This window comes from Pavona decussata, unplaced genomic scaffold (genome assembly GCF_977016875.1).
Source record: "Pavona decussata unplaced genomic scaffold, jaPavDecu1.1 SCAFFOLD_62, whole genome shotgun sequence".
Taxonomy (NCBI): Eukaryota; Metazoa; Cnidaria; class Anthozoa; order Scleractinia; family Agariciidae; genus Pavona; species Pavona decussata.
The window spans coordinates 690,923-709,648 of NW_028145483.1; the positions used below are offsets into that span (position 1 = coordinate 690,923).

Sequence of the window (18,726 nt, forward strand, 5' to 3'; positions counted from 1 at the left end):
CTTGCCTGTCTGCCGCCCAAAATTTGTAGAATTCCGCGCGAAACTGGTATGAATAGATCTACAAGGAGTCACTTCAGATCCTGTCAGAGCCAAAGTGCCGTGATATTGATATCAATTTGATTTTCGTTGACAAAAACTCGCTGTTGTTTGTAAATAAATTACAAAAGAATGCTTGTGGAAAACCGAAATAGTTTTGTTTGTCATGCAAACCAGGTTCGATTTACCGCGGCAAGATAAAAAACGTCACGTGATCGTTATAAGCCAATTAGAGTGTGGAATTAATGAAACTTGTCACTCAAATGGAATTGGCCCCCTTGCCGACACTAGACCTAACTGAAGATCAAAAGATAGTTTTTGTGGTGTTTTCCAACGATGGGCGCTGAATCCAACCTCTAGCTGTGTTTATGGAAACTTTAAGTGTGAACTATTGTGCTTTTAATCTTCGCTGGTGGCATGAATCTCGATTTTCACCTCGCTTATGAAAGACGCTAATTTCGCCGAGAGTGACAACAGAGTGGCTTCCAAATGGCTTCTTTTAGCCTCTTTTGGTTGAGTTATGTGTTGGTTGTTCAGCAATTAGGACTAGATATCTTCCCACAGGTGGAGTGCGCAGTCATTGATATTTATTCATCGTCAGAGCCAGGCGCTGTTTTAGCCAATTTAAGTAGAGCAGGATGGACAAACTACACGTTCCAAAATCCTCGACAGGATGAACCAAACTTTCATCAAATACTTTCTATTGATTCAAGCATCGGGTTGGTGCGTATGGTTCACAGACCGGACTGTAATACTTTACAGCTTAATCCGTTCACGGTGTTTATAGAAACAACATCTATATTTAATTCGTCCGAAAGGTCTTTAATCCCACTGACTGTGGCTATAATGGAAGAAAACTGCTTTTTAAAGTTTCGTAGAAAGGTGAAATGTGCTTCTGTGATAGGGACGCGAGTGTTCAACCTCGGGCATTTACGAGGATTTAAAGTAGACTCTTCTAATACGAAACTACAAAATACTTTATCGAAGAAGTATTTTAGAATTGGCGCCAAATCGGATTATTTAGTGGTTCGAAGATCTTTACTTGACGTTCAAGGAAAGGTTTTAACAGTCGACATCGTAAATGCATTTCCGGCGGCAGAGAATGAAGTTGGAAACAAACAAACTCTTGTAGCTCGTGTCGACTTTATTATTGAGTGCAAAGCTAATTTTGTCAAGAAAGCGCTGCGATTTCGCCGGAGGATACACCTGTTTGCTCCGCGATTTTCCAGCTCTTATTTAACGGCCCATATCCAAGAAGATGCTCCAAAATTGTCAAGCGTTAGTACGATTCAAGCACAGGACACAAACAACGGCCGCGCTGGGAGAATTGTTTACCGTATGGCAGCCTCTCAGAATCTTCTTAGTCAGTCTTTTTTCTCTATGGACCGTGACACTGGATTGATAAAAACTCTGAATTATTTGGACAGGGAGAAAATGGATCAACACTATTTTCTTGTGACGGCAGAATATGAGCAGCACAGGTCATTATATGCTGAGGCAGATCTTACGATTGTTGTAGATGATGTCAATGATAATGCTCCTAAGTTTGAGTCACCTTCCTATAATAAGGTGATAGCAGAGGATATCTATGTTGGGGACATAGTCCTTGACGTCAAAGCCCGGGATTTAGATGCAGGCCAAAACGCAGTCATTCGTTACAGTATTATCAATAGAACAGGGGTGAATCAAGTGTTTAACATTGAAGAGAGCAGTGGCGTGATTACCACTGATGCTCCACTTGACCGTGAAAAAGTTCAACGGTACACACTAAGGATCCAGGCGAGCGACCAAGGATCGCCACCGAAAACAGACGAAGCCAGTGTTCGGATAACAGTTACTGATGTGAATGATTGTACTCCTCAGTTCTCCCAGAAAGAATACACTGCATCAATACCAGAAGATACCAAGCCAGGCCAGTTAGTGCTGACTGTGAGTGCCTCTGACGAAGATCTTGGTACTAATCGAGAAGTTGTCTACAGCTTTAGTAGCGGTAATGACCAAGGGCTTTTTTCTATTAATCGCCTTAATGGGCAAATTAAAGTAATCAAGGAACTTGATTATGAAGACACCCCAGTCCATACCCTTTTTGTAATGGCACAGGACAAAGGAGAAACTCCACTTTACAATGAAACATCAGTGGAGATCTATCTAACCGACGTAAACGACAATGCGCCACAGTTTGCCAGTTCACATTTTCAAGAGACAGTCTCGGAACGCGAAAATGTTCAACACACGTTTACTCGTATCCAGGCATTCGATGATGATGATGGCAGTAATCGACAGATTGTTTACAGCTTAGTTGAATCTAATTTACCATTTGGGATAAATGCCGAAACTGGCGACCTATACCTTACTAGGAAATTAGACAGAGAGACAACAGACCGGTACGACTTCCATGTTGAGGCTCAGGACAAAGGTGATCCCCCAAAGAGCAGCCGTGCGCGAGTGACAGTTACTGTGGGTGACATTAATGATAATCCTCCGAAGTTCTCAAACCCAGTTTACTATGGATCAGTTGAAGAAAATGCAGCTCGTGGAACGACTATCCTTCAAGTTACTGCCACTGATCCCGATCTTGGCCAAACCAACATTATCTACAGTCTTCAAGCTTCTGATATGAGGCAACGTCGGTGTTTCCGAATTTCTGGCAAGGGAGTAATAACATTATCATGCCATCTGGATTATAGCAGGACAAAGTTTTATTCTTTGGTGGTGAAGGCAAGAGATAGTCGTTTGGAGGGCTCTGCTATAGTTCATATTAATGTTACCGATTCTAATACCCACAAGCCAATTTTCCAACAAAGAATTTATCGGGTGCAGATCAACGAGGCCACGATAGTAGGGGGAAGGGTGCTCTTTGTGAAAGCTACTGATGATGACATAGGCTTGAATGCGAAACTCACTTATGCTTTCGAACAGTCGCAGCAAGACTTCAGCATTAATCCCAACACTGGTGAAATAACTGTGTCACGTTCTTTAGATAGAGAAACAACTCCTCAATACAGATTTGATGTTAGTGCAACAGATCATGGCAACCCACGTTTAAAAGGAACGGCAAATGTACATGTCACCGTGTTGGATGTGAATGATAACAAACCAAGATTTCTGCAACCCAGCTATGAGGGGTCAATTCTAGAGGATGTCCGACCTGGTACTAAAGTCTTGACAGTTTCTGCTGTTGACGATGATGATGGCTCCAATAAGGTTGTCACCTACTCATTTGCAAGGAATGGTAAGTGCAGGAGTTCTACAATGTTAATTTTTAATTTGTTTAACCTTTTAGCCCTAATAGTGAAGAGCATCTAAATTCTCCTTATGATTTCACTGCTTGCTCAAACATGTAAGTAATGAGAATAAAATAAATGATCATCTCCATCTACATCTCTGTTTTTGTTTTCACATTACAGGTGATGGTGGCGGGGCTTTTCAGATTGACAGCACTCAAGGCGTCATCCGAACTTTGTTGAGGCTTGATCGCGAAACTGTTCCAGAATATGAGCTAACTGTGGTGGCTTCTGACAGAGGAAGGCCGCAGTTGAGCTCTTCTGTAAAAGTTAAGGTCACACTTGGAGATGTGCGTGATAGCAAGCCGAAGTTTGAAAAAGACCCATACGTTGTGTTCATCAAGGAAGACATCAAGGAACGTTCCAATGTGCTGCAAGTCAAAGCTGTTTCACAAGATATTATTCCAGGCAATCCTATAACTTACAGCATAATTTCTGGCAACGAGCCTCTGACTTTTGTCATTGACACAAATGGAATGATTCAGACAAGGAGAAAACTGGACTATGAAACAAGGCATGAATACATCCTTAAAGTCCGAGCAACATCAAGACCGTACTTTGTTGAAACCATAGTGAACATAACACTAATTGATGTAAATGATAACCCCCCAGTCCTTCAGAACTTTTTCATGGTTATCAATGTTATGGGTGACAGGTTTCCAAAGCAACCAAAGTTCAGAATACCGGCTTATGACCCAGATGTGTCTGACCATCTTGTGTATGAAATTCAGCGCATGACACAAGGTGACTGGGTAACCCTAAACAAGACAACTGGTGTCCTTGAAGTTAGCTCCACATTGCTGAACACCAGAAAACCAGTAAGCATGGTAATTCGTGTAAATGATGGACGTTTCTCAGACACTGGCAATGGACAGATATTGGTGACTTCAGTTACACCGCAGATGTTAAACAACAGTCTAACTCTTAGTATTTATGATGCAACCATTCAAGGTTTCTTCGAATCTTCGTACGAGGAGCTGGTGAGAGCAATTGCTGATGTCCTTGATTGCAATCTTGACCAAATTGCATTGTTTAATATTGAATCCAAAGTTATCAAAGCCAAGTCTCTCCTGGAAGATGACATCACTCAGCTGAAGATTTGGCTGGCTGTGTATCAGGTGGACAGCAAGCGTAACCGGTTTGGATTTTTCAAGCCAGATTTTATCAGAGATTTGATCTATATTAACATGATGCAGATCTCAAAGAGAACAAAGCTGAATCTTCTTCCTTTTGAGGACGGTTTTTGCGTCCAAGAAGTCTGCAACTATCCACTGCCAACGACCAGGAAAAGCTGTCTGTCGTACTCAGACTACACAGGCAAGTCAAACACCTACAGTTCCTTGAAAGTGGTTTTTAGAACAGTTGGTGTGCAGGCAAGCTACAGATGTCCTTGTGCCAAGTCTTACCGAGGTGAAGACTGTGATGCTGGTTTGAATCTTTGTTATTCAAATCCATGCAAGAACAATGGAAAGTGTGTGAGCAACGAAGGAAGTTACTCCTGTATTTGTAATCATGGAAGAACAGGCAGGAACTGTGAAATTGATATTTCAAAAAGTAAATGCCCATCTGATTCAAAAGCTTCTGAAAACCATTTGACTTTGAACCCATGCAGTAATGGAGGAATCTGCAAGGACTTCGCCGGTGGTGGCTTCTCTTGTCAGTGCAACGGTAAATACCCAGTCGATAGGTCGTTGTGTGAGCTCTCTACCCGTAGTTTCACGAAGGGGACTTTCATTGCATTTCCTGGTAAGCAGTTTTAATTTTAATGTTCATTCTACAGTACACTCAAATTTGTGTTTACTTGTTTGTTTATTTCAACAAAAAATGTCTATATATATAATTATTTCATGAATCACACATTTTCTTTTGTTATTCAACATCCTTTATTTAACTTACATACTTCATGAATATTAAACTAACTGAAACGAGGGATTTATACAGATAAATCCCTCATTTACTGTATAAATCCCTCATTTACATTAGCAGTACTGCGAGAAACGCACACATCAGGTTGCTTCTATTGTTCTCCGTTTCTCACCTAAGTGTGACGGTACTAATTAGCCGGCGTTTGTCCCCTTGAACAAAGGAATAATTTCATGAAATAAGTCAGATAAATACCTCGAACGTTGGTATTAATCCATATACATCCCTCGGGCCTACGGCCCTAGGGATGTATATGGATTAATACCTCCGTTCTCGGTATTTATCTCTTACTTAATTCTTGACAGAAGTTCAGGCTTCAGGAGTTTTCATCGTTTATTGCAATAAACAATAAACGATGAAAACTCCTGAAGCCTGAACTTCTGTCAAGAATTATACATTGCTCTTCAATCAAACGAATTGAGCGCTCTACGAAACACATTCTACCCAGAATACAAGTATATATAGAATTATATATATTACAGAGAAAGTGGTGAGGGTTCAAAGCCTTAAGAGAAACCACAGGGCTTATACAATTTATAAGGCTTCCTCATTGCAGAGTTGTTACATAATTATGTTTGAATACGGTGAGACAGTTGATACAATTACAATTGAAATGAGTAGATGGGAAATGATCAATTTTTTATTCTTTCTTCTTTTTTTTGCCACACCACAAATATAATGAAAACAAAAAATAGAAAAAATAGATTTAACAATGGCGAGGAGATCTAAATTTAATTGACAAAAAATTAGCATGCAAGGTCAAAAATAGAGATATAGATTTAGTACTTGCTGTAGATGTATTTTTATGGCTAGATTTAAAGGAGGAAAGAGATACTGAGTTACAAATGTCTTTATCTAAAGAATTAAATTACTTTGGTCCTTGATAGGAGGATACAGAAAATTGTCTGGCATTGGTTCTACGAAAGGGCAAGTTAAAAGCACGAGCAATTCTTTGTACAAATGAGTTTGAGTGAATTGTTGATCCAGCGTAACAAAATTGTACAAGTAAAAATTTATACATGTATCAAACCTTACAGAGGAATAACAGCGGAGAGTAGCTTTGCTGATGGTTATTTGCACTTGGCAGTAGTGGTTCATAAACAGTATGGTTTATTTGCTTGCTACATGTACATCCGAATTGGCTCTTTAGGTCACATCACAGTCTGTATGTTTTATGTGTTTTAAAATTGCCGAAGGTAAAGTGAAGTACTACATGCTTTTCATCCTTACAGTGTACAATGTAGCTGTGAATTACCCTGTTAAGCTGATAATTTATGATCCAACAGTTTAACAACTGCATAACTCTGACTGGAAGTTTAAATTGATCAACTGTAAAATGATTGAATTTATTTTTACCCTCAGCCTTGAAGCAAAGATGGCGTCTACACATTAAGCTGGAATTTGCCACCACAGAACACAGCGGTTTGCTCTTGTTCAATGGCCGCTACGATGGCAAACATGATTTCATTTCTTTGTTGGTGCTTCAAGGACAAGTGCAGCTAATGTTCTCCATCTTCTCCCAGACGATCACAGTTAGGTCAAATGTGAATGGTGGTGTGGCCGATGGTAGATGGCATAAAGTGGAGGTGTCTTTTCTCAACAAGGTAAGATGGTTTTCCTGGGGGTTTGGGGGGTTTACTTCTTGTAATTTTTAACGGGGGTGTGTAGCTCAGTTCTCCAAACCCTTACCCTATTTCAGACCAAAATATGTAATGTTTTGTCCTGTAGGTCTTTTCACGCCTGGCCTCTAAAATTTGTAGCAGTTTTCACGCCTGTTTCTTTAAATCCGTACCCATTTTCAGACTTTGAGACCAAAATGGTTCAAACCTATACCCTATTTCAGACCAAAATGGCTCGAAAACCATACATGCACCCTTTGGTGCTGTACACACTATAGATATTAATAAAGCTTATATAGGGGTGCACAGAATAAGGCCCTAAGTGAAAATTTGATGTACATCTTCTTTTGTTTCACAAGTGAATACAAAGAAATCTGGAAGGAGAATCTAGCAATTTATCAGAAGCCACTTAGGGCTTTTTCCCACACACCCCTTTAATTCAGAACTACTTTAAATCCTTAAGCAGATGTTCATACTTGTTTCACATGTCTGCACCAAGCCTTGGGGTCCCATGGCTCCTCAAAGTGGTGTGACTGTTGTGGTTCAATTTTATCCTTGGTTTAATTTTTATTTCCCATTGTTTTAAACTCATTATCAAACATTACTATTCCACAAAACAAAGGGAAATATAATTTAAACCAAGGATAAAATTGAGCCACAACATGACCACTTATCATTAATGATCAAACTGGTTAAGGCCACTTTTGCAAGACACACATAATTATTTTTTTATTTATTTACACAATATTATATTTCAACATTTGATCTAAGAGCAAAAAAGTGCTCATCAAAAGAGCTAACGGCCTTTGCATTAATTTTAAAACATCACAGTCAAAGAAGAAACAAACAAAATGAACAATCTGAAGTTGAACATAATTTGTACGTGTAGCTGAAACATTCCACTTAGTTTCTGTTTCTGTTCCAAGAACATTAACTACCTCTTTAACTCTCAGCAAGGTGTTCACTAAAATAAGTGCCAGTATCAAACTTTTACCGGGTCAGGGAACTTGTAATAATTAGTAGCCTATCTTGTGATCTTGTCTTAAAAAATGCCGCAACAAATTTGACTGTTTAATTCACAAGGTGCTGATCATCCAAGACCAACTTTGAACATGCAAATTAAACTGACTTCACCTTTGCTAAGCTATTTACATTTAATCACAAAAGAAACAAACTGTCCATTAATTATTTTCACTCATTTATATTCAAACCACGAAGAAACAGTCACTTTGCCTTGATAATGATGTTAGTGTCTTGGAAATGTCGGACAGCATTACCGTAATTTTAATTCTTCTGCTGAAGGTTTTCAGTAAACCTCTAGTCATTCATTACTTGTGTAAATAACAGACAAAATTAAGAAGTCTTTAACTTTCTATTGCAAGCAAATTTTATGTCTGTTTATCCTTTTTTTAATTAATTAGACTTTAGTATTGTACTATGCTTTGACTGATTGCATCATAGGTTTTTGTTTGGCCTACTTTTTTTTCTCTGCTGTTGCATACTGTGAATTATAAGTCCTTCTAGGTTTTGGTTTTATACATTACTGTTATGTAATTGGCCAATTTCGATAATTATATTGAAATTCTAGCTTGGCTACCTGAGGGTCAAAAGGGCAATTAAACAATAAGATGTCTGTTGCTTTATTCCCCTAAAGCCTCATAGCCAAGTATAAATTTTAATATAGGCTGTATCAAAATTGTTCTATTTCTTCATAAATGAGAATAAAATGATCTAATATTAAAAACAAAATTAATAATAATTATGGGAAGGATGCTTTAAGTGTCTGCTACAACTGTAGCAGAAATTTCAAAGTTTGACTATATTTTCTATAATTCCTGTCATAAATTACAGCATACAGGTTTGCAGTTTTCAGTATGTGTATACACTATATATGATTCACAAGGGCAATTCTTATACTATTCCTTGCAAAATGCTTGCTTATGGTGCTTCGCGTTTCACACAGTTTCTGGCTTGCCATACTGTACCTGCTACATAGATGTACATGGAATTCACATAGTTTTTAAAGTTTTATTTGTGCCTACCAGTAGGGGATTTAAAATCAGTTTACAGTCAAATCACTCTTAATTACTAGGACAGGAAGTGACAAAAGTAATTACTGGTAGTTAATTATGGTTGTTTCTAAATTTATAAATAAGGTTGAAAATTGAGATGAGAGTAGACTTCTTTGCAAGCCACAAATTCCACTGTGTAAAAAAAATCGTCATGCTTCTCAGTCTCATATATTTTTAAATATACCATGTTTGGGGAGCACTGTAATAGGCAATTATCTCATTAAAAGAAAATACTACTTTAAACTTTATTTGAGTGACGGAACTTTTGGATTTTAGCCACAGACTCAATAAGGAGAATTCATCTAATTAAATGTTTAATCAGTTGAACATAATATTATCCAAATGTTATTCAGTTCTTGATCTTTGTTTATGTTTGGACAAGTAAATGTTATTTCAGTGGCTGTTTATCTCATCATGCATATTGGGAGGATTTTAGAATTTGACTGGTTTGGTATTGCTGTTATCTCTACCCTACAGGCTTGTCAAGGCTTGTTAGGTACTCGAGAGATCAGAAAAATCTAGAAATTGTTGCCCTTTCATGACGTGCTACTTACTAAAATAGGTTTCTTTTTCAAAAATAAACTTACACTGAAATACTTGTGAGAAAAAACAAGAATGTGGGTCATGTAACTGTGTTGAATTCTTAACCTCATTTGTATGATCTAAAGAGTTGAAACAAATCCTAATAATTCAGTTCATTTTGTTTTTATTACCCCCACAGAGTTCCAGGCATAATATTATTGTAAACTGATCATCCTCTTAATGGGCTGAAATGTAAAATGTGGGTATTTGATCCTGGGTAAATAGTACTTTGCATGTTAAAAGCACTTGTGTAATTTCAGTGCTTTTCGTTGTAAACATTACTTAAGCTAAGGGTTCTTTGACAATAAATTTCTGCTCATCCTTATTTTAATGAACATTCCTCTTTATTTGTACTATTCGGAGTTGTCCAATTTGTGGTTTGTTAGTTGCATTAATACTATTACAGGGAATAGTTTGCCAGGAATATATTAAAACTATTTTGCTCATGATGATTAACACCTGGCCGTGTAGCAGCGAGTGAATGAAATTACAATGACTCACTATTTTTGCCTCATTTTTCTCGAAAACTACAGTGTGTAAGCCCAAACCAGCGAGAGGAGAAACACAGAGCAATGTTCTTCGATTAGATTGAATATCTCGTGCTGCCTCTTTTGAGCAAAACGAAAAGTCAGCCCTTCAGGGGGCTTATGGCTGCTCTTCTGAAGGAAAGCATTTTAAGTGCAGCGGAATTTTATATAATTATGTTATTCAGATTATTAAGCAATAGCAAAGAAGTTTTATCTTTATAGATACCCTTCTTGATAAGAGTTTTGACCACAAACATTTGGTTCAAAGGTTATCACTTGTAGAACAGTGTTTGTTTTCATTTTAGTCCTTTACTGTTGTCCTTGTCTTGAAAGTCAGGCTCTCATACATGGCAGTGTATACAGATGAATGAATTACTCTTGTTGAACATAAATACTTTCTTGACTCTCCGCATTCTTTCTTTATTGATCTGCTTTCTGAAATAGGCCTTGAATGTGAAGCAAAATATTAGTTTAAGAAAGCAGACATGTTAATATTGATGTTGGATATTGTTACCTAACTGTGTTGGTGGTTTGTTGAAAAAAAGAATGGCTTAAGATCTCTGCCTGTCTGATTAGATACCAATCAGTAAAAAGCCCTGAAGAATGATATAAATCACATTTTTTAGGTCATTTTTGCAAAATGTTTAGCCTGCTGGCAATGGAAAAAAAAAAGAGGGGAAAGGGAAAGAAAGAAAAAAAGAAGATGACGAAAAAAATATTATTTTCTTTTTTGTCAAAGGGGAAGTACCATGGGGAGGGGGGGGGGGGACAAATCATGATCTATTCTTATTAGTGCATTGAAAAACAAAAATGCAAAACCACAGAAAAACAAGCAAAAAATTAAAATCATAATAAAATTAAAAAAAAACAATGCGAAACTGGACCATTATGCAATGTTTAAAACGGCGATTTTAACTCCCATAAAACACGTGCTGCGAGTTTTTTGAACGGCTATATATAACAATGATGCTTTTGTGAACGTTGGAAATTTTAGCATACAAGAATAACATTAAACACAGCATACTAATAAGGACGTGATGTTTTATCGACCATTTGATAGGTTAATGGGCTTATAAATTATTAATGAGTTTTTGAAATGTACGTGTACTGTACGTTGTGTTATAAGCTTTCTGTTAATAGAAAAACGTTTTTGGTATTTTGAAATACACACCAAATCACCAATCGACAAATCCCCTTTAATAACCAACTACAGGTACCTCTTTCACAGTATTATATTTTTAAGCTTCTGTCACTTCAACCAGAGATAGAAATTTATATTTTTTCTTTCATAATTTTGGTTAATTATTTTGGTTTTCTTTAGCACTCGGCTGTAAGTCAACAAGGTGATGGAAACATGAATTTTGTGTTTGTTTCCACGGGTTTGGATTCAGTTGTAGAAGCTTCCAAACTAGATGTTGATTAAGGGGTTCTTGTCCTACAGTATATTTAACAAGGTTCTCATTATATTTCTCCTCAGAGAAGGTTTAGAAATAAGTATTTTTATGTGTAATCATTCACCTAACTGAGGTATGGGATTTTATTTTCCTCAGACTGGAATTGTTATTGTGGACGACTGCAAACTTGCTGTAGCATTGAGTTTTGGAACACGAGTTGGGTCATTTTCCTGTGCCGCAGCCCAGAGAGTGAATCCTAAGGTTGAGTCAGATAATTACAGGTACATGAGAATGTCACTTAAAGATAAGTACATATAAAGTTGTACTTTGCACCTTCACTCTGGGAAGGGCTACACTAGTCGACTGACATTTACTCCTCTCATGTTTTTAGCTCAATACCCTAAAAGGACTGGTAGCATCATACCTCTCACAGAAGTCATTTTAGATTTTAGCATCCTAACGGGTACCAAACCACAAATTTTAACTCCTAAAAGGTACAACGATCACCCCCTCACAGGGGGTAGCAACCTTGTTGCTTTGTGACTGATTTATGCCGACAAAAGGCAAGTTCACATCAGGGTCCCATCAAGCATATTCAGCTGTAACAGGTGTTACGGGTTACAAACCTGTATGACAGCCATGGCCTTGACTACCGACCCTCCAACCTTCCGATCAACAGTACACCACCACCGCACCTTCACAAAATACGAAAAGATTGGAGATTATTGCATTCAACGTAGAAAGAACGCACTCCTAATACAGATTGGAGTCTGACGAGGTTGTATGGGACAATGTTGATTGAATGAATGGATCTTGGGACATGTATCTGGCATCCCTAGCAGATTTTGGAGGAGCAGATGACATCATCACCAACTTGTCAATGGAGAGAGAGCCTGATGACATTGAATGCACTCCCTAATCTTGGATTATTACTAGTTTAGTATTAAAGAGAGGTTGTATAATACATACATGAGTCAGTATTTCTCATGTAGTGTTGGTATTTTTTGAAGATCGCTGGATCTTACTGGTCCACTCCTGATTGGCGGTACGCTTCCATTACCACTGACTTTCCCCATTCCCTACAAGCACTTTACTGGCTGCATTAGGAATGTCTACATTGATCATAAATTCCTGGATCTGAGCCGTCCACTTTACAATAATGGGACGACTTCAAAATGCCCTAACATGAGGGATTTCTGTTCAAGTAAACCTTGTCAGCGGGGAAACTGCTCCAGCATTCTTGGAACACATCGCTGTGAGTGCCCCTCTGGTTATGGTGGACGTTCCTGTGAGACAGGTATTGTGTGTAATGTACGGTTCCAGAAAATATCCGTACTCCCCCCACTGGTTTTTTGTTTAGCATCTCCCCTCCCCTCACGAATTTCCAGTTTAGCTTCATACTTTGCTTCAAACTTTTTTGACTTCTAAGACCCCACCCTCCTCCCCCTAGACATTTCCAGTTTAGCTTCATACTTTGCCTCAAAAATTTTGACTTTTAAGTTCCCCCCCCCCCCCCCAGGAATTTCTAATGACCTTCCATGGGGTGGGTATGGATTTTTTTCTGGAATTGCATAATTTACTCCTTAGTTGCTTTCATTTCAAAGAATGCCCATGCTGTTTAAATTCCAGTTTTCAAAATGTCATAAAATGTAATAAATAAATAAATAAAAAATAAATGAATAAATAAATAAAGACAGAGCAATAAAGTCCCAGTTCCTACCAGCATCTAATTTCTCCTCAACTGTACCATTGTGCACATGATTAAACATTCAGATACTGAGAAAAAAAGCAAATGATCACTAAAGATAACATGCATTGATTGGTAAACAAATTGTCTCAACTAGTCCCATAACAAATATGTAGAGAATAGTAGGGCGAATGTACATATTGATATTAAGAATAAGGGGTTAAATCCAATACAGTGGAACCCCGATCTTATGATCATCAATCTAACGATATTCCCAATTTAAAGATCAACATTCTGTGTCCCAGCAAAAGTTATTTATAAATCAGGAGTTCGTTTACAATGATATCCCGATTTAACGATATGATTTTGCTGTTCCCTTGCCATATCATGAAATCAAGGTTCCACTGTAATGACCAGCACCTAATGTCACTACTTGATTAAACATACAAACTGTCATGTGAATAAACAAAATAATGTCACAAAATTATTGCAAGTTGTAAGTCTGGGCTGCCTAGATTAGCTTTCGCTACCTGCAGGCCAGTCTGATCTCTTTTGCTTCTTTTTTTTTTCTTGCTGGATTTTTGAATAAACGGTGAATTAAATAAAATTTAATGCCTTGATGTTTGAACAAATTCTCTCAACAAGCACCATGAGAAATACATTTTATAGAGAACAGAGGCGAGTCTGAATTTGAGGTGCTCTCTTCAAAACTATGCCAAGTGGACATTTGCTTATGAAATCCAAATTGCTCTAACTAAACTATAGAATTTTTGTTTTTTGGCATACAGATTCATTAAAATCATGGTTAAAATCACACTAGCCTAAATTCTTAGAGCCTCAAATAAGAAAATAGTCATGGAAGCGTTTGTTTCTTGTCTGATAATCAGCCTGTTTCCCAAATTTGAGCAGATTGCAGTATTATTTGGATTTTATGGAAAAATTTGCACTTACATGTAGCATGGTTTTCAGCCGAACCCTTAATTTGTATGTTGCTAATTTAGCTTACATGTACATGTAAAGGGTTAAATGCCCTCGTAAAATACTACTCAATCATTACACACACACAAAAAATGTAGCTTTCATTTCAATATCAACAGCTAATAATGAGGCCATGGGTGACACTGGGGTGGAAATATATATACATGTTTTTTGCTTGGTAGGACATGCAACCTTTTAGGCAAATATTAGTTTGACAGGACACATTACAAAATTGGCCACAAAATTACAAAAGTGACGTGTTAAATTGTTTACCCCAGACACGATGCCCCAGAGTATAAAATTATGATGCATTAAGGAAAGGTGCCTCCTTTTGTAACTGGATGTAAATTGTTCTTGGCATCTTGTGAGGGCCCAAGGGGGCTCTGATTTCTTAAGGATGGTGTCTTAATTCTAATTAAAAGGTTTTTTTTTGCGTGGATTATGACTATGCGAGAAAAGAAGCTCACAGCAAGGGCTGTTGAAATCCAAAAAGAAAATTGGGAGTAACCGATCCTTTTTTAGAGAAAATTTAAGGCTTCTACAGTGTATGAACTTAGAATAAATGCTGCACCTTTTTATGTACATATCGTTGCTTACTTACATGTATCTCTGAGAAAATGTTGGTGCCCTGATTTTCTATTTGGATTCCAATAGCCCTAGCTAATTAATGTAAGATCTGCTTTTTCCTGCATGGTCAATTAAACTGCCAAATACCTCCCCATTCATAGGCACTGCCCCTAAAGGTTTGCACACATTACAGTGCAATCAATTTACCATTCTAAACAAAAAATCCAATTCATTTTGTGATGTGTATGTTCTATGGTTGTCACATTAATATTTTGGTTCTCTCCAATTGCAAGGTTGTTGTTTTGCTGACCGCAGCACTGTAAAATAACACAACTGTGTTCTTTTTGTTTTAAGCAATGACATACACCCAGCGATTCTCAGGTCAAGGTTATAAGCAGCTACCTATTACGATGAAGATCAATCTCCTGTGGAGTTTCTCTCTGAGATTCAGAACTTCAAGACCTTCTGGAACTTTAGTTGAAATGACATTCAAATCCTCGTCATCAGTGCTTCAGGTAGGCAGGATTTATTCTGGGGGCCCATTAGCCAGATGGAACTAAGGCAACTGGTTGGAAATTCATGTTACCTGTATATGATCTTATGGGAGACATGCCACTTGGATGTCTGGGTAAGTGTACAGTTCCAGCAAAAATCCATACCCACACCATGGAAGGTCATTGAAAATTCCTAGGGGGAGGGGGGTCTTAGAAGTCAAAATTTGAGAAGCAGAGTATAAAGTTGGAATTTCCTGGGGGAAGGGGGTTTGCAAAACAAAAATCCTCCTGTGGGGGGAGTATGGATATTTTCTGGAACTGCACAATGCTTGGGGGACTTAAATTAGTGTACATGTATATGATAGATTTTTTTATTATTTGCTTGATCAAATCTTCATGCTATTCTTGTATGAAAATCGAAAAAAAAATCCCTATTAATTTTCTTTCTTGGGTTTGAGACAAAAAAAACCCCATGAAATTTCACTTCTGGTTGGGGTACAATACTGCGCAAGATGGGACACTTGGAATAGTACGGCTATGATGTCAAAACAGGATCGCTTGTCTCGTGGTTTCTCTGTTCCTCAGTTGTTTTTCGTGTGCAAAGGAAGAAAGCTGTGTTGACAAAGTTATGACTGTGAATGTTAAATACTCACAACATTTAACAACTGGGGAATAGCGAAACCGTGATGGTAGCGATCCTGTATTGATGTCACAGCTACATGATTGTATACTATCCCTGGTCTCTCATCTTGCACAGTATTGTCACATTTTTGTATGCCTGAAACGCAGGGAAGGAAACTTGATTAGGAGTTCTTTTCAATTTTCATTAAAGCACAACACGAAGATTTGATCAAGCAACTTAAAAAAAGTCTGTCATATATAATTTAATGTGTATTATCAGCAGATTGTTTGAGTCTGTGATTTGGAAGGGAGGGGAGGGGGCTTATTTTCAAAGGCACTAAATTTTTTAAAATATGTTTTTTCCTTCTTCCTAAGGTGGTCAATGGCAAACTGACATATCACTACAATGGGCTGCTAGTTCTTCAGATTCCTCACATAGCTGTGAATGACACCAAGTGGCATCATGTGGACATAATTTGGTCGTATACTTCCATCTTCATCACGGTGGATTACATCTACCAAGTTTCCGTGCCTTCATCTTACGGCAATGAACTGGAGGAAGTCAAAGAGTTCTTCTTTGGAGCAAGGAAGAATTCCACAAGATCTGCGGTGTATGGCGGATTTAGAGGCTGTATGCAAGGTATAATAATAATATAAATTATTATACAGTTGAACTATCTATGAGGAGACACCTCAAAGGGGCTATGTGGGAATTGTTACGTTTTTTGAGTCAAGTAATTTTCAAAAACAAATTAAGCCAGTTATTATCAATTTTTGTAATATAGATATGACTGTTTTACTGAAAAATACACCACTCGTAAAGTTACGTAAACTACATCCAGGACCCGAGTGGCGTATTTTCCATATCCTCACTAGTCACTAGTGAGGATATTGATGACATCACTTCCTGCTTTTACACAGTTGTTTGTGCGTGTCTAATAAAAAGAAAATTACATGGTGGCTTTACCCACTGCGTCAGTTGCCGTGCAATATATTTTGATTTGTAGTAATTCTACAATGCCACACGTTATAATACAAACTGATTGGGAAGCAGGGATGGCGCAGTGGTGAGAGCACTCGTCTCCACCAATGTGGCCCGGGTTCGAGTCCTGGACTCGGCGTCATGTGGGTTAAGTAGAGTTTGTTGTTGGTTTTCTTCCCTACTCCAAGGTACTCCGGTTTTCCTCCCCCCACAAAAACAACAACAACAACTTTTCCAAATTTCAGTTTGGAAGATCGACTGTTTGGAATTGCCACTGAAATTCTCATTTATTGCGTTTGACGTAGAAAAAACGCGCTAATATGGATTGGGGTCGAGATTGTATGGGACAGTCGATCGATGAATGAGTGGATCTTGGGATGCGTATCTGGTATCGCCCACAGTTTTTGCAGGGGCGGATGACATCATCACCAACTTGGCAAAGAGCTTGGGATTGAGATCATCGGATGTATTCCTAAATCTTTGATTGGTACTTGTATATTTTTCTATTTTTGATTGCAGTAATATTGTGTATTTCTTATTCTACTCATTTCATGTTCCCAGGGGTTTATATAGGAAGCGCAGAGGTCAACATGAAGAAAGGAAACAGCCGTAACGTAGTGACTGGCTGTGAGGATCAAATGCCATCGCACTGCTCATCAAACCCCTGTCCTAAAGACAGTACATGCCAGGATAAGTTTGACTCCTACGAGTGTTTGTGCCCTGCTGGATTTGTTGGGAAGAACTGTGTGAATGTTTGCTCTCTGAAGCCGTGTCGGCATGGCAAGTGCATTAGAAATGGAACAGGAAAAGGATTTAGATGTGTCTGCCCGAGTCAGTACACTGGTAAGTTGGGGAACTGGTCATAACAAGTTTGTTCGAAGAGGACCCACCTTGTCTGGGGCAAGGGGGTTATCGAAGACACCACCTGTCTCATGAACATTACCGACAAAATGTAATTGGCTTTAAAATTTGGTTGACACAGAAACAAACACAGATACAGAAAAGATACATGTACCTTTGAATTAGTAGGCACCGTCCTTAATTGGACAAAACATCTTCATTTCCGGTGATTGTTCCATAAAGGTTTAAATGTTCTAATCAGCTCAAACATTTCTTTTAGGTGAATTCTGTGAGGTTCGTTTGGAGACGCCATGTCGAGACAGATGGTTTGGTTCCCCGAGTATTGGCGTCTGTGGTCCGTGTATGTGTGATGTTGGAATGCTTCTCAGTCCTGTTTGTAACAAGACCACTGGAGAATGTTACTGCAAAGTAAGTGCATGTACTACATAGAGCGGTTTTCAATGGAGTGTCGAAAGTAATTTTGCGTTACTGCGCTCAGTGATTGGTTAGCAAAACTCGCGCCAATTTCTCAACCAATGAGAAGCAAAGTCAAAAGCAATCGTGTCTTGTTCGCTCGCGTTTTCCCGCGCTTGGCGACGGTTACATGAATTTGGTTCGAGTTCTGATTGGTCCATTGCGATGCTTGCGTCTGTTGTGGTTGTTGAAAGTAATAGACCCTTATCACTCGATCGGCGGTCATGTTTAGAGTCTCGGGGGAATAAAAAGCTTTGTTTTTGCACGGCAAGCCTCGGCCAGACGCGAATTCAGTGCGAGGCTTGCCGTGCAAAAACAAAACTTTTTATTCTCCCGAGACTCAACATGGCCGCCGAGTGATAAGGGTCTATTACTTTGCTATTGGTTTTACGGCATTCGTTTGAAAACCGCTCTTTACGTTGTTGATCTAGCGTGAGGTCCGTATTGGAAAAAAATATTGGTCTCGTGTTTATGGACCGAGCCGAACTGGACCAATATTTTCCCAATACGGACCGAACAAGCTAGTTCAATAAGGTTTTTATTATATAGGCTTTCCCCGCTTGTTGCTTTCTATTCCGCGTGAAACTTTTTAATGTTCAAGCAGTGCGAGAAAAAGTGCAAGAAAGTAAAAACTCCAACATGACTT

General features: G+C 38.3%; 1 protein-coding gene across 1 annotated transcript in view; it reads left to right on the forward strand.

Moving 5' to 3' along the window:
• Positions 1-317: 317 nt before the first annotated feature.
• LOC146478864 (cadherin EGF LAG seven-pass G-type receptor 2-like) overlaps positions 318-18,726 on the forward strand; it is a 51,191-nt gene continuing 32,782 nt past the window's right edge. Inside the window, exons 1-9 of the mRNA XM_085111607.1 lie at positions 318-3,268; positions 3,444-5,066; positions 6,606-6,847; positions 11,594-11,718; positions 12,448-12,734; positions 15,024-15,184; positions 16,160-16,424; positions 17,328-17,609; positions 17,887-18,035. Of these exons, the coding sequence (XP_084967733.1) occupies positions 526-3,268; positions 3,444-5,066; positions 6,606-6,847; positions 11,594-11,718; positions 12,448-12,734; positions 15,024-15,184; positions 16,160-16,424; positions 17,328-17,609; positions 17,887-18,035 (5,877 nt within the window). The 5' untranslated portion in view covers positions 318-525. The remainder of the gene's footprint in view (positions 3,269-3,443; positions 5,067-6,605; positions 6,848-11,593; positions 11,719-12,447; positions 12,735-15,023; positions 15,185-16,159; positions 16,425-17,327; positions 17,610-17,886; positions 18,036-18,726) is intronic.